The 15,698-nt window shown below is 47.7% G+C and overlaps 1 protein-coding gene across 2 annotated transcripts; it reads left to right on the top strand.

Moving 5' to 3' along the window:
- The first annotated feature begins 1,010 nt into the window (after nucleotides 1-1,010).
- LOC135818236 (uncharacterized) lies at nucleotides 1,011-15,275 on the top strand. 2 transcript variants are annotated; one of them, XM_065331593.1, is made up of 13 exons: nucleotides 1,011-1,192; nucleotides 3,341-3,661; nucleotides 5,408-5,628; nucleotides 5,998-6,138; nucleotides 6,793-7,536; nucleotides 8,488-8,813; nucleotides 9,521-9,542; nucleotides 9,944-10,174; nucleotides 10,562-10,730; nucleotides 11,982-12,136; nucleotides 12,747-13,064; nucleotides 13,350-13,584; nucleotides 14,203-15,275. In XM_065331593.1, exons 1-13 carry the CDS (start codon nucleotides 1,123-1,125, stop codon nucleotides 14,541-14,543), a joined length of 3,294 nt encoding a protein of 1,097 aa, XP_065187665.1. In that variant the 5' UTR covers nucleotides 1,011-1,122; the 3' UTR covers nucleotides 14,544-15,275. The 2 variants fall into 2 exon arrangements, with proteins under 2 accessions (XP_065187665.1, XP_065187666.1); XM_065331594.1 differs by lacking the exon at nucleotides 1,011-1,192 and adding an exon at nucleotides 2,530-2,726 and having other exon boundaries at nucleotides 2,809-3,661.
- Nucleotides 15,276-15,698: the final 423 nt, after the last annotated feature.

Below are 15,698 nucleotides of genomic sequence, written 5' to 3'. Positions count from 1 at the left end.
GTACTAGTTTTGTCATACGTGAAGTCGATCATCTCTCTGTGCCCCCCCCCCCCCCTTTCCTCGTTCCCCCGACATCGATGGCTTACCCAACCAGTTACCTGCCTCATTGTGGCTAGTGTGGGAGTAAAGGTCTTATTGAATCTCTAAACGTGCGATGACGTACTTTTTCTCTTTTTTGCTCTTTCTTTTTTCTCTTTTTTAAATGCTTTACTGCCAGAAGTCGTCTTCATATGAAGATAATCCAACCAACCAACCAACCAACATACCAGCACCTTGAGATTCAGGTAGAAGATGCATGCATCCAACTGCCTTTGAGAAGACCTCTAAACCTCAGGAGAAGTAACACTAACGTTAGTTGAGGTGATGATGAACGGTATTGCATGCCTAGGTCTACAATGATAGATCGTTCTCTGTGTGTCGGTCTACCCCAAACTGTGCGCAAGAAGTCTGAAGACCTATACACAATGCAAGGAACGACAACAGAATGCAGAGCACCGCATGCAGAACAGTAGCGTTGTTCTGAGAGTTGCTGCTGCGATTACTCGTCCCGGGCCCAGTCTGTAGCGTCGCACATTTTCATGAGCCTTACAATCATGACATTGTAGAGCGTACATACTTGCACATAGTCATTGTAGTTTACGAAGTAACTGACAATAATAATTATAACGATGATGCAAGGCGATAGGAAAAACAGACGGAAGTACACTGGTCGTACTCGTGGAAGCAACAATGATTTACACAGGAGTGTGTGGATCTGAATGTCTTTGGCGTCCACAAAATCAACGATGATGTCACAAACCTTGCTCCGGAAATCAAGCGGGAGTATGGTTTGCAGCCGGCTAGCTTGCGCGATTTATTGACATGTTGAGTGCACGTACAATCTACTAACCCGGACGCAGTACTGCCAGTAGTCACCGCGCACCCGCAGCCTAGCCACAGGTGATATGCCACTCGTGCCATGTACAGATCGAACTACACCACAGATCTACTGGCTGAGTAAATGTAAAGGGCATTGCCTAAATCATTCCGAGGTAGAGAGGAATCTTTCCTTGCTGGCGTTCCTTTCTTGTTGTTACGAGAAAACTCAAACGATACCGTAGCGAGTGCTTTCCGCCGGACAAGATGCCCACGCGGGGGCCTGTTTGCCCACCGGCGGAGATGGGCAAGGACGGTGTTTCCTGTCGCCAGTCAGGTAAGACATGATTGTTAGAAGGTTCTGTTGGGTGAGACAAATTTATTGCACAATCGAGCTCGAGCCAAGAAGTGTGCGGTTGATGGGAAGTGTAGGGTGAAACGAAGCAGGATGAATCAGCAGTGGTGCTCCTCGATGTGTTTTCTCATGAGAAAATAGGAGAATCGATGCGATGGCGCCTGGCGTAGTGAAACGCCTGTGGTACTTGTACTTGTTACTACCAAAATGATCCTGAGAAAGGTATTGACCGTGATGTGCATGCCTATTGTGGGCGATTCGCTGTTGTAGCAGGGGTGATCTTCTCGCTCATGCCACCGTCTTCAGCTCACGAAGAGATATCAGAGACCAGATTTTGATCCCTGGCCAACCGTTCCAAGAGCGACAGTAGAGGTCGAGTCATAAGGCCTGGTTTGTGTTTTGGATGTTCACATAATGGCGGTTATTGCACATCGGACGACGGCAGATTGCTGCGCGAGTTCAAGGACAGATGTCTGAAGATGCCGCTGCTGTCGGCACTCCTGTTTGTACTGCGATTGCATCCGCTGGCCGACGATATGCGTTGTGCATAGGTAAAAAGCGACGGTCGACATCGAGAATGCAAACCACTCCGCCAATGTTGCTCGTAATTCGTTACTGTGTTCGCCCCGGGTGGAATGGTGGAGGCTGAACCGAGCCAGTTAGAACTTCGAAGGGGGCGCTATTTTGTGTGTCATCTGCCTGCAATGTCATGTAGGATGCATGCGAACAGTGGAATACCAATCGTCCACTCAAATATCTTTAGTTCAAGGCCCTTCCTCGCAGTTGGTTGCAAAGGAGAGAGGATAGAGAGAAAGTGAGAGAAAGGGATCATCAAATTCCATGGATTTGGAAGCACTGAAAATGTCATGCATGACGCGGCACTGGCTATGAATCAATCGCACAACCAAAGGAAAACTAATTCAACCGTTCTTTCCTGAATACAGAAGAAAGGGATTGACAGCTGTCGCCAGAGCGTGTCAACTCGCTCATACTAGTTTCTCTAGCTCTGCACGCAAGGCATGCAAGTGACTGAATCCTTGGAGAAGCGCTGATACGCTGTCACTGGGCAAGGGCTTTTTGACGTCTTTGCCTACCTTTCCAGGTGCATCTGTCACGCAGAAGACAACTAGCCCAGAGTACCACTGAGCACAGGACTCGTGACAGGAGCCCTGTACTACCATTACTACAATACTAGTTCACAATCAATCAATATTCGTAACCCTATTCATGAGTTTAGATTGAGTGGATCTGCATGCCTGCTGGCTGGCCTCCTTCTGTGTCTGGGCTGATGCTGTGTTGTCTGGAAAGACTACACTGGCTGCTCACAGACAGCATCCATAAGGCAGCCTTCCCTGTTGCACAGAATAATTATGCCAAGTCCATGCACGGGGTCTTGAGCTGGGCCAGCTGATCCAGGTCCAAATGAGAATGCATGCTGTTGAGTCTGAGCCAGTGTCCTGGCAAATGCCGAGCAGATCTCCATCTGAAGCAGATGTCAGAGCAGAGCATTGACCATGTATGGAGTGCACTATAAGGGAAGCCGTGCTCACAACGGGCAGCCCAGACTTCACAGGCATTCTCTCCTGTTCCTTGTTTAGCCGGCATGCAGTCTAAACCTCTCCTGGCCGTGCTCTGGGGAACCCACGCACAGGCTTGCAACAGTGTTGGCAAAGACGTACCAGGAAAATGGAGGGAAGTACACACGGCATTCATGATTGTGACCAGACTTGGCATGAGAGGTCCACAGTCACTGGTTTTGCCTGTAATCATGTCTCTAGATGGATAGATAGATAGATAGAGAGAGATTGATAGAGAGAGAGAGAGAGAGAGAGAGAGAGAGAGAGAGAGAGAGAGAGAGAGAGAGAGAGAGAGAGCACCCCTCCCAAGCAATAGTTGCTGCAATGTGTACATGTACTGTTGGATTTGAATATAGCAACCTCTTCTGGCCATTGCAGGCTGGGCAAAGCCTTTGCTTTCGGTCAAAGTCGACGACCTTGCTGCTTGTCTTCTCCTCAGTTAGACTCTAAAAGTGTGTCCTCCAGAGAACACAACTGTAACCCATTATTCCAATAATTGGCCTGCTGAGCAGTTGTTTGGTCTTCACAACATTCACATGACTGTGTTATCCAGGCTGCACGGTGGACTCCCCGCCACAGATGACGAGGTTCACGCGCGAGTCCTCAGGCAGCAACAGCAGCAACGACAGTGGCCATGCAAGCAGCCAGGAGGCAGACTACGTCGGTGCCGCCGCTAGAAAAGAAAACAAGGCCGGCAACGGTGTGTTGACACCACCACCGCGGCCTCCGGTGCAGTTCTGCGACGACGACGACTCCGATATGGACACCGTTGGCAGCACGGAGAGCCTGGAGAGTGCATTGGAGTATGACCGGCGTATTCGTGACATCTTCGAGCTTCTTGACATTGACATCGAGTCTCTTGGGGAGCAGACTGGTATGTGTATTGGATTTTAGCTATGCACCTTGATATAGATGTATTGTACGCTTTGCAGAAGTTCAAGCCCTGTAGAAATCTGGCAGATTGCAGCAGAGAGGGTTAGGTGTTTGCCGTTCAAAATTGTATTGTGCCTGAGCTGTTTATGCTACAGATTTATTTTGAAGAGCAGCGATAAATTAGCTCCCCCCCTCCTCGCCTCAAAAGTTGGAGAAAGACGTTGGCTTTCCGTGTAGGATTTACAAGATTTGTTCAACTTCCCCATGAATAGTCAGCACACAAATGGCTAATATGCTCTGTGCGCATCTACGGGCTATACAGTCAACTTTGCGTATAACGACACTCGGCGGGGCATCAGAAAAGTGTCCTTATTCGCGAAGTGTCTTTATACCCGAAGTATCCTTATATGCATTACAGTTAGATGGGACACAGCTCTGGGCATGGAAATTCTGTCGTTATTCGCGAATTGTCGTTGTATCCGGAGTCGTTATTGGCAAAGTTGACTGTAGTACAAATGTGGGCCATCTTTGTAATGTACTTCAGAAGTACACACACAATTTATTGGAGTGATCTCTTCAAATCCACTTTACGACCGCCGTGGCTGTTAACCCTTTGCCGGTCTAACTCAATGTATGTGAGGGGTGGTCACGCAAATACATGTACACACAACCAGCAATAACTCAAGAACCATGTGATGTAGGTATGGGTAAACCATATATTTTCAAAATCTGTATGCCTGAACGCGTCCAGAAAATTCAAATATGACTAGGTCCAGGCAAGGATAGGGCCCATGGTAGCCCTTCAAGTTGAGAGAAAATACAATTGCGAATGAAATACACGAATATCACAGCACGAACGGCGTACCAAGTTCGTGATGGAGCTGAAGTCGTACGATAAACAATCAGGTAAAGGCTACGTCTTTATAAGAAATGTAGGCTCTCTACAATACCGTCATTGAACACCAACACCTCGCCATCGGCGATACGCCAGCAGCAGCAATTCCCATTCCACGATATCGCAGTTTCGGGTTGTTCATCTCAGCGCTGCTCGCGTCAGATTCACTCTCGCTCAGACGAGTACTCAGGCGCGAGCTACGCATGCCGTGATTCTCACGGCCAGGCGAATCAGCTGATCGCACCTGACGAGTCCTTGTGACAGTCGCTGTCGCCGTGTCGGCAGCAAGAAGGCTTCCTCTCAGTTTGGAGAATTTTGTTTCTTCATTCGTGGACGATATATTTTTGAACTAGCAGGACTCAACGGAGCTCTTTTTCTCAACACACTACACTGCAAAACCTCCCGGGAGATCCAGCCTGGACTGGTGATGTTACTGCTCTCAGAACGCTTGTCAAACACGGCCCCAAGAGATGCACTCGCATTCTCGAAATGCGCGCATGGCGGATGGTCGTCTTTTCCAATTTCAACAAACTTCAGTCGATCGATACGGCAAAAATTTGTATGGTAAGCATGGTTGTTTTGTACATCGTCAGAAAGCCTTGGACCTCAGCTACGCGTAGAGCGCCATTTTAGCTGTCTCCTAGCAACAAGACCTCCCAAAAATGAGGGCCAAACGTACCGATACTATAGTATCGGTTCGCTTATGGTAGACCGGTAAAGGGTTAAATCCTGACAACTTGGGCCTTAAAGCGTTGAATAAATGGTCTGGACATGCATATCTTGCAGAGTTGTCCTATTGCTTCGACGCTTACGGTGCTTCACCAACTGCAATTGTTTCGATGCTGTCCCTAGAATCCCACCCCATGGCTGCGCCAAGCAAGACCTTGGCAAGAGACCTGTTTGCACAGGCCTGCTCGCTGGAGAATATCACGCCAGCCACTCTGATCCCGGCGCTTCAGTATGCTCCGTACAGCGCGTCGCTGGAGGCGGAGAATCGCCATCGCAACCCGCTGCTGCAAGAGGCCTATCTGATCCGCACCGGCCAGGTCCATTTGATCGTAAGCTTAGATGAGGTAAGCACCGTAGGCCTTCCACTGACCAATGCATCATCATGATCCTATTCATCATGACATGGAGCCAAGCTTCCCAGGGTCTGGGGTATACGCCCCTATCTTCCATGTATGTACCTGGATGGATTCCGGTCCGCACATAGCAAGTTTGAGAGCAATTTAGGTAGGTAAGTATTTATTTGAATTCGCAGAACCAATCGGGCGGTGTCGCCTAATCACATGGAAGCGAATGGAAACAATAAATTTATCACGTTTGAAACACCGTGATTTGTGTCTACCCCACATGTTGATGTAAAATTGCTTACTTGTATAATGCAAGGGGTGTGTTGTACCTTCTGTTACCCCGGTTGTACATTTTGTTCATGGCTTCAGGTATGGCAGGGTTTGTTGAGGGCAGGTGCATGCAATAGCGAGCACCAGGCGCTGCGTCTTGTTGACAGGCTATTCAGCGTCCAGAACCAGCTCCGTTTGAATGCTGAAGTTGTCCTGGAAAACAGAAGAACCTCGATCCAGGTCAGTCAGGCTTTCTCCAGCAACGTGACATGTATGCCACGTGATACATACAGTGATTGTATGCAGGGAGAGGAGCTGAGGGGACTGCAGTGTGCATATGCTGTAATTTTTCAGATGTGTTCTCGTTAGCTGGACAAGGGATTCAACTAAATCATCATTGTGAGTTTCGAAGTCCGAAGAGAATGTTGAACGATCACTGCTGGGATGATTTTTACACCAAAGCTTAGTGGTGAGCATTACTGGCCATAGCCTTGGTGAGGGTCCCTTCTTTGGGTCCTGGTGATAGCGGTCTATTTCTACTTAGACTTAACTTGTTTCAACTACTCCAACCTTCTAAAAATTCATAGAAAGGAAAAGGACCAAGGAGCTACAAGTTACACTATAATGTCCACTAACACCACCAGTTACTGAACAATCAGCTCATGCGATAACATTGTAGTTCCTTGGTCATTTTTCCTGTCTACATATGTATCCTTGGCTCACCATCCGAGTTCAGTTATGAAATTCATTGTCTTTTTAGTTGTGAAGTACAGATGTCAATCTAGTCTCGGGCAACATATTATTATATTCGACTCTGAAAAGAAGAATGATTCATCATGCTGTCCACCTGCTCCCATTTTGCCTGCACCCTTGCAATTCCCTCTGTTGATCCAGACTGACCTCGAACTGCCTCCCTACTGCTTCGCGCTTCTCTACGACGAGGAGCTGAAAGCGTCTTCGCCACCAGTATCTGACTCGCATGCTTGGCCAAACGGGGAAACCACGATGGACAAAAACGGTGGGGATGCAATGGATGCCGGGCATGAAGACTCTGGGCAAGCAGCTACAAGTGGGTCTGACGAATGCACCAGATGTCAGATAAAGGAAAGCGGAAAAGGTGAAGCTCAACACCCCAAGGCTACGCTAGTTAGAGAAGTGGCTCAGATCATGATGAACGGTATACGAGGTGTTCTGCCGTCCCCCATACCCAACACTGCCCACGCAGCCAGTGGTGCTGGATCACCGCAGACTAGCAGGGCTCGCCTTGGCGGCCTTGCAACAATCGACGAGCTACCGGCAGCAGACAACGAGGGTGATTCCTGCCCCAATGCAATGCAACGCCCGTCATGCCAAATCACTGTCCAGCGGAAAGTCTCCGCATGGTCTGCACAGCCCAGCATCGACGTGAGCAAGCCAAAGGCCAAGCGCCTATGGAGCACATGCAACCAGCCCAACGTCCGTCGGGCAAGGGCCTCCTCGTGGCATGTCGTCAAGCAAGCGAGCGGTGAACCTGTGCTCTCTCAGCCGGGCCTGTCCACGGCACAGCGCCACCAGGCAAAGTCGGGCCAGGTGATGTTCAACATGCCCACCCAGTACGCTGAAGACAAACTGTCACTACGTTACACGGAGCATACAGGGGTAAGTTCCACTTCAGGTACTGTTGATCTCTTACGGCATACAGTCAACTTCGTTGATAACGACTGCGGATATAGCGACAATTCGCTAACAACGACAGACTTTTCATGCCCAGAGCAAAGTCCATTCTACCTGTATACATATAATGAGACTTCACGAATAAGGACACTTTTCTGATGCCCAACCTAGTGTCCTTATACGCAAAGTTGACTGTACACAGGGGCGTAGCACCCGTTACGACTGGTACGACCATGGCTTTTCGAAAAGTGTGGTCCGTCCGGAACGTGCAAAACCGCAATAAAAAAATCAGGATCCATCGATGCATATGCACATATGCGCATCAGACTTTGACCTTCTTCTAGACTCGTAGATCTGCCATGCATCTAGATATCTACAGACGCACTGAGTACTGTACATGTACTTGACTCGACTCCACATGCACCAGGCGCGTGCGCCGGTGCCCTTCAAAGGGGGGGGGGGGGTTCCGGGGGCCTCCCACGCGAAATTTTTCAAAAAATGAAGCAAAATCCTGCATTTTGAGCGAAAAAAGGGGGGGGGGGGGTTCCGGGCACCCAGGAACCCATACGGCGCACGCGCCTGTGCACACTGAACAGTCCCAGAACGCAGGATTTTGTGTCTTTTTTTACAAAATTTTCCCGCGGGGAGTTCCTCCGGACACCCCTTCGACACGGCCTTCGGCCGCGCCGACCTTCGATCGTACCACTTCCAAAACCTCTCCTACGCCCCTGGTACAGTAGTGCCATGGGTCATTTGACCTATGGCACAGAGTAGTTTTGCAATAAAGACACAGAGCTATAGGTTTGGACCCTTTTCACTGAAAGGGTAAATGAACATTGAGGTGATAAAGAGAGAAGGACAAATGTTACGAGTTATGACTAACTGTTCACCAACATTGAACATTAAGGGATTGCCATTTGTACATTTTCTTTGCAGGTGAAGCTGACAGTGCAGTTGCTGAGTTTCTCGGGAGACAGCGGCGCAGTGAAGGTGTCGATTGTCAACCGCCGGACTAGCGGCAGTGCCTTCTTCTGCCTGCGCTTCTTCGCACACCATTGGCCCATGCACGTGCAAATCGTCTTCCCGCTTATGTCCGGTGTGGAGGAGCTGAGAGCCGAAGAGCACTGGGAGAAACGCGTGGAAGTGCACGGCGTGGAGGAAGACAGCTGGTGTTCGTTTGAGCTGTTCTCGGCTGCGTCGCGGCCCGAACCGGTCTGGGGCATGCAGCGCGTCTCTGTGAAGATGACCATGACAAAATCATGGTAAGGCGTGGTTCTATGACTTTTTGGGTAATGAATCTATGGCTTGGTGAAACCTACATTATAATTATAATGATTCGCAAAATTTGCCGAGAGTATTTGCCAAGTGCCTGTTGATTACTAGTACTTCGAAGCAGTACATTACAAAATATCTTTGCTTCAGTTGCTACTTGACTATAGAATAGACTACCAATGCTTCTATAGAGTACGGCCATCTCCAGCAAGAAGCTACAGTTCCATTATAGTACCGTCAGAGTGGTAGAGAAAGATGACTAGCCTACTGACCTGCTGTTTTTATTGGCTGCAGTGTTTGCATTGTGCCTTCGACTTCGAAAATTCCACTGGGCATTACCCATTCACGGTGTTTGCTCTTGATGTGTGCACCCCAGCAGTACACGGTTCATGTTAGTAGGGATGTTTTCATGCACCGTAGAAACCTTCTGTGATGGATCTGGGTGTAAGTGGAGCAGGCTTCTTCTATTACATCAAAACACATTGAACCAAGGCCGACTACCTCAAACCTGCGTCCACTTTAGACCTAGTTTTACACTGCAATAAAATGTATATAACATGTATGACAAGGCTAAGCATGGGTCATTGACCAATGCAGGGCGATTTGATTCCAACTCACAGAGCTTTTTCGTCCTCTGCTTCTTTTGCTCTTTACCCATCAAATCGTCTGATGTCAACGCGCTATACATTGCACACAGCCTGCAATCGGTGGACAAGGATGTAAGTGCGACGACTGCAAGTGACAACTTAGTGGAGTTGCTTCTTTTTTTTAAATATTCTTAATATATACTATGTGCGCATCCTTACAGAATAATGGAGGTTATGAAAGAGACAAAGACAAAAGACAACAAAGGAATAGTAGGTGCTGCAAGAGCTGCTGTTTTTATTGTGTTGCATGTAATTGTCACCGACTAGCCGGACAAGCCTAGTGTAGAGCCACTCTCTCACTGATGCACATCAGACATAGATATGGCCTTACATTTCAAGTTGAAGAAATGCACACCCTCCACTGTCGGGCAATCTCAGGATTCAATGAGTGCATGTGTCTTCTGCACTACCACAATACCAGGAAAGGCCATGTTCCTTTTTCAGCTTTTGATTCCTTGATACCTGTTCTGCAGGATGCCATCTCAGCCCTGGTTTGTGCCATATTCTCGGCGGTGCATGCCGATTTCACCACGGCAACACACCGGGAAGTCGAGCGCATGGTGTTCGGCTCGTTCCGCCTGGAGGTGTTCCAGCGGCCGTCGCTTCAGGCATTCCTGTGCGCCGTGCTGGCTGTGGTGCAGACACGACGTGGAGATCCACGCGGCTCGCTTGTTCTCTGCACGAACGTCTACAAACTGCGACAGGTGAGCCCGTACCTGGAGATCAAAATGGTTTGATGCTGATGCTTGTAAAGCATGCAGGGAGAAAGCAGTTACTATGACAGTCTTGGCTTTATTTTGTACACCTACGTCCACATTGTCGCGAAGTTGCAAAGTGTTATGCATGTCTGCTGTATGTACCCATTGTAATACAGCCCGTTTCAAGTATACGTCGTATCCATAAACCTCATATCTATGCCTGATGATTGCCTTTTGCATGAATCTTGAAGTAACGCCATCAGTTCTCAAGTTGTCCTTGTTCTACATTTTTTGATCCTTGAGGGTGGTGGTGCTCCTCTGGATGCGGAAGACTTGGCCTCTTGTCGAGTCTCACGCGAACGTGTGTTTTTTTATTTCTATTTTTATTTACAGATGGTCACATCCAGTGCACACGAGCCCAATGTCTGGGCGCTGGTTGATGTCCTGATGTCCAGCGTCGAGAAGGCTGAGCATGCTTCTCCGCCACCCTCTCCACCGGCACACGGTGCACCGGTCAACGAGAACACGGGAACAGCGACGGCAGAGTATTTATCTGAGCCGGGTAAGCGCAAGTTCTGTAGGTGCTTTTAGATGGTCTGTTTCAAATCACATACTGTAAGACCAGATATTTTAACGTCAATTAACCGTTTAGGGGTCATAGTACGGATTAATCCGTATGTCACACATGAAGTGCTTTGATCACCAATTTTTGCCAATTCTTTGACTTTTTTTATCGGATTTTTGGCAATTTGATTCTCAAGACAATTTTCTACTCGAAACCTGAGTTTTCTAGGTAGGTTGCAACTACAAGTTTTGAACTACAGGCACGAAGAAAAGTTGACGTTCAACTGTCAGAGTATGCACCAGCTCAAAAGTGCAGTAAAATTTTGTTTTAGATTTGGGTCATTCTGTCACTCTTTGCAGGAAACCACGATCAACTCTGTCACACCAGATCACATTACCAGAGACTATTGGCAATCTGTTTGGTCCGCTCTGACCTTGGGTTTGGGTTTCCGTCCATTTTGCAACCATTTCCTACATTTAGAGCAAGGGCTGGCAACCTCACATTGTCAGTATGAGCTCTGGTTTTCTCTATTGGATTCCTTTTTCTGTCCTTGTTCGTAAAAATATAGGTGTTATGTTAGTAATTGTGAACGGTTCGGATATTTGATACTTTTTAATGCCGCCTCAAATTCGACGAACAATCCCCAAAACAATTCGACCCCTAAAGGGTTAAAGTTAACAATCTCCGGATTTTTGTGGGTTAGCGAGGTGAAATTCTAACAAATTCCGTTTCAAAACCGGCAAATGACTACATGTACGTATAGTTTTGTACAAAATGACATCAAATGTTAGCGGATTTTTTAAATCCGTTAAATCTTTAGAATTAAATAGTCGTTAACATTACTGCTCTTACAGTACTAACAGTGGTCGTCTGATTCCCAGCCAGGATAGTGGTGTGTTCAAGTGCTGTATACAGTATGTGCTTTGTTGAATGGGTAACATGGACCACGTACCGCCAGGATCTGTTTTAGAAAGGCATGTTCTGATTTTGGTCTATAATTCGTTAACCTAATCTGAATCCCACAATCAATCCGCGTTGTGTTTCCCAGGTATCGTCTCTCGGAACCACGAATAAGAACTTTGAAAGGTTGCTGTCACCGGAGAATGCACCCAGTGTGCTGATGTTGACTGATGATTGTGCAAGCATGAAACTCAGAGTACATGTAGCTGCAAAATAGCCTTGCCGGTGTTGTTCTGTGAAGATTCCCGTCAAAGAATTCTATTTTGCTGATTTATTTTTGACCTGCAGAAAAGCAGTATTCCTGTCAGGATGAATCAAACTCACCAGCCACCCAAGCAGAGAAGATCCTGGACCTTGAGAGTATGTACAGTGCAGAAGAGCAGACGATCAAAGCCACGGTTCTCGGTGGAGTGGCCACGTTCGGAGAGGAAGATCAACTGACGGTACGCAAACATCGTGCCAGTAATACAGATGGAGCACTATCATGAAGTCACAATGACTTCATTACAGTGTTGCTTAATGAAATCCAGTCGTGTCACTCAAGTACGCACAGCCCTGGATCTGTGAACAGTGGGCTGTGAAATGGTGCAAGGTGCAAACTTCAGTGACACGACTGGATTTCTTTCGAGCAGCACTGTACATTGCACAGTGCCTCTACTTGCAGGCAGCAACTGAAATCGGACACGACGAAAAGTAGAGGCACTTGCGCTATGAGCACCTGGATGTGTAGTGAGCATGGTTCTGCTCCGGCCATGATGGCCAAATTCATTTCCAAGACACGCTTTCAGTTGCCGCGGATTGTATCCACGTTACCAGGGTATATTAGTATTGGATAAGTGCATGTGCCCTCACACACACACACACGGATAGTCTATGAAGCGTGATCACTAGACACAGAGTCCATTGTGAGCTTAACGGGATGTTAGAATGTAACGAATGTTGGAGTTCCCAATTTTTTATGGAAAGCTCTAAAAATTATTCGTGCTAAATATGAGGTGTTGCAAGAAGAAGAGTGTAGTCACCGGTGTCACTGTGAATGTCCTCTCTCGGTAGGTTCACCTGGTGGTGGAATCTCAAGCGTGCCAGGCCTTCAACGTCTCAGTAATGGTCTACGACCAAAACGATCTAGCGCTGAGGTTCGCCGCTATCGGTATAAGCAGCATTGGACGGCCGCTTCTTCTGGCAGAGCTGCGTATCCTCGAGGACAATGCTCAGGCATGTCAACTGCAGAGCATGACAATCAACGGGAAGATTCCGTCGAGCGTGTGCGACGCGACCGACCGCGCGCGCCTCGGGCTGAAGCCCAGGCTGATGGTGTTCCGTGAATCGGCCGCTCAGTGGGTGGATGTCAGTAACAGAGTACAGCATGCCGTAAGTCACTCATACAATGGTGTTCGTGTATAGATTTCGAGCTTGAAATAGTACTGTATCGTGCATGTCAATGTATTGTTCGGATACTAGTACTTATTAGCACTGAACGTTACTTTTAATCTTCTAATAACAATCTTCTGGATAATGAGGCAGTATTCAATGTAGGCTGTCAGTGTTGTGCCCTGTTATCGCACGTACTGACCGCCTATTGTCTTGTTACATTCGTGGATAGTTGCTTCATCGCTCGTTTCCATGTGTGTTCTTCTTCTAATTTGTATCTTGCAGGTGAAAATCCGAAAGAACAACACCTTCTCCATCACCTGTCCATTCTACCCGCGTATTGCGCTAATGCTGGTGTCCTCGTTCATCGAGTCGCTCTCCTACTCTCTCCTGGATGCACTGACGGTTCCGCTGGCTATAGGCAATGCTCAGCCGCCGGTTCTGTTCCGTGTGTACATGAATCTGGATCGGCTCTGCCACGGCCTTCACCGGATGCTGTTAACGTGCGAAGATGCACAAGGTATGTCGTGATCACTAAGCTAGAGATAGACACAAGTCCAAATGGTTGTATTGAACTACAGTCAATCTCGAGCATAACGAACTCAGGGATAACAGTGATTTGTGAATACACTAGAGAGAGAGAGAGAGAGAGAGAGAGAGAGAGAGAGAGAGAGAGAGAGAGAGAGAGAAAGAGAGAGAGAGAGAGAGAGAGATTGGAAGCTGTGTCGCAACTCTGAGTTTCACGTATAACTACGACCATCAGGCAACTGAGGACTGCAAAACAGGCAGCCTGAACGTAAGAGGGACAAAGGTGAGAAATACGGAGGGGAATCACAGCGTACAAGTCAATGCATGGATGCAGCCTCGTTCACCATGCCATGCAGCAACTTGACCCCAAATTTTGGAAGTTGATGATTCCTACATTTATATCTATATCGTGACCTGGAGTCACGTTGCTTGGACGGTGAACACAGCTGACCAGACAAAGAATGATAACTATGGGTAGCTTGTAACTCCTTATTGCATCACCAGACTGAAATTTGCTGCTTAATAACTACCTTCGTAATAAGTGTTTTCACAACCAAGACAACTAAGAATTTAGTTTGCTGACCATTTCTTTATCTTGCTTTGCTCTCAGCTAAGCCACAAGATGGTCTTGCAGGAGAGAGCATGGCTGTTCAGTTGCCAAGAGGTACGCTAGTACGGTTCTATGCCAACGGGAACATTGCGCCGTGCAGCGAATTCGGTGAAGAAGACCTGTCCACCACGGCCGTACGTTTTCCAGGCAAGCAACAAGAAGATGAAGAGCAACGCAAGACATGCTACATGACAAGAGAGAAGTGGGTTGTGGTGGTGGTGAGGCAGGGTGAGGAGCAGCCCTGTCCGATCCGAGGACGTGTGCTCGTTCATGCCGGTGAAGCCGAAAGGTCAGGTGCACTGCTGGCTGACTTTGCAATCTCATGGCCGAGACTTGGCTAATGCTCTTCTTCTGTACTAGCCCCCCCCCCCCCCCTCCCAGCTATACTGGATAGCTACACATGGATTGCTTACTGTCCTTTGTCTGCCATGTATTCCTCCTTCCTGTCTCTCATGGCAAATACTCCACGCCTCTGACCTCGTATGTTTTAGGGAACTTCCTTTTAGAGGCATGCATTTGCCCGGTTTGGAGAATCCTTGAAATGTCAAAGCCAATATCAACACAAATTCCGTACGGTTAGTTAGGGAGCAGTGATATAGATTAACTTAAAGCCGTATTATCTACTCCATTATCTCTATCACGGCCTCCAAGCTCAGCATTTGTGACATATTTATGATCGGTTGGGTAGAGCATAATGCATCTATTGAATCCATTTCACGTGTATTTTGACCAGTTCAAATGCTTGCAATGCAAGAAATACATCTCTTTACAAAGTAAACAGTGCACCTCTTGCTATCTGTGTTTTCGCACTGCCACCTGGACACCAGTGCTCTGTCCTGACTGTACTCTCTCCACAACATACACAGCACCACAAGTAGCTAGAAGAATTTCAAATCCTTCCGCCATTCTTTTTAAGCCACATGAATCGAACATGCTCCACATGCTTGTCTTTGAACGAATGCAACGCCATGCATTCGTATGAATTTTCTTTTCTGCTCCTTCACTATCTAGCATAGTACAATATCTTGATTGCACTGACCAATAATTCTTCTGAAGGTATCAGGTTTTTTTTAGCAGTGCTCTTTACTAGGGATGTTCACAGGCAAGGGTGTGGGGACACGGTACGGTCACTACGGCATTGACCGTACCACTGTTTGCCCCAGATACCCCTTGAATCAATAAAAATCACCGTCACCTGGGCTTTAAGTTTCCAAAATGTTCGGCTCCGCCACCCCTCCCACACGAGTTAATTATACTTCAGGTGGATGGCCGTACCACACTAAAATATCTTCCGACGCCCCTGAATTGCTGAAAGGTATAAGGGCACCCGAGTTACCCGTGGACTTCACAGTGGTCTTGGATGAGAACGATCATCAAAAACCGGGTTATGTCCACAGGCATGTGCACGCAAGCACGTAGAGTGCTGAACTGTATGCGGCAGCCTTTGTGCTTAGAAACGATCAACTCGGATGGTGAGCCAATTTTTCAAGCTTATT

This window comes from Sycon ciliatum, chromosome 5 (assembly GCF_964019385.1).
Source record: "Sycon ciliatum chromosome 5, ocSycCili1.1, whole genome shotgun sequence".
In the NCBI taxonomy this organism is placed as follows: domain Eukaryota; kingdom Metazoa; phylum Porifera; class Calcarea; order Leucosolenida; family Sycettidae; genus Sycon; species Sycon ciliatum.
Note: the sequence above shows the minus strand (reverse complement) of the source record. Positions and strands in the feature narration are given on the sequence as shown.

Bases quoted from the DNA above. Each gene is read 5' to 3' on its own strand.
- LOC135818236 (XM_065331593.1), top strand. From the start codon at position 1,123: ATGCCCACGCGGGGGCCTGTTTGCCCACCGGCGGAGATGGGCAAGGAC. The intron at 6,139-6,792 runs GTCAGTCAGGCT...CTGTTGATCCAG, and splicing joins ACAGAAGAACCTCGATCCAG to ACTGACCTCGAACTGCCTCC. The intron at 10,731-11,981 runs GTAAGCGCAAGT...TTTGACCTGCAG, and splicing joins AGAGTATTTATCTGAGCCGG to AAAAGCAGTATTCCTGTCAG.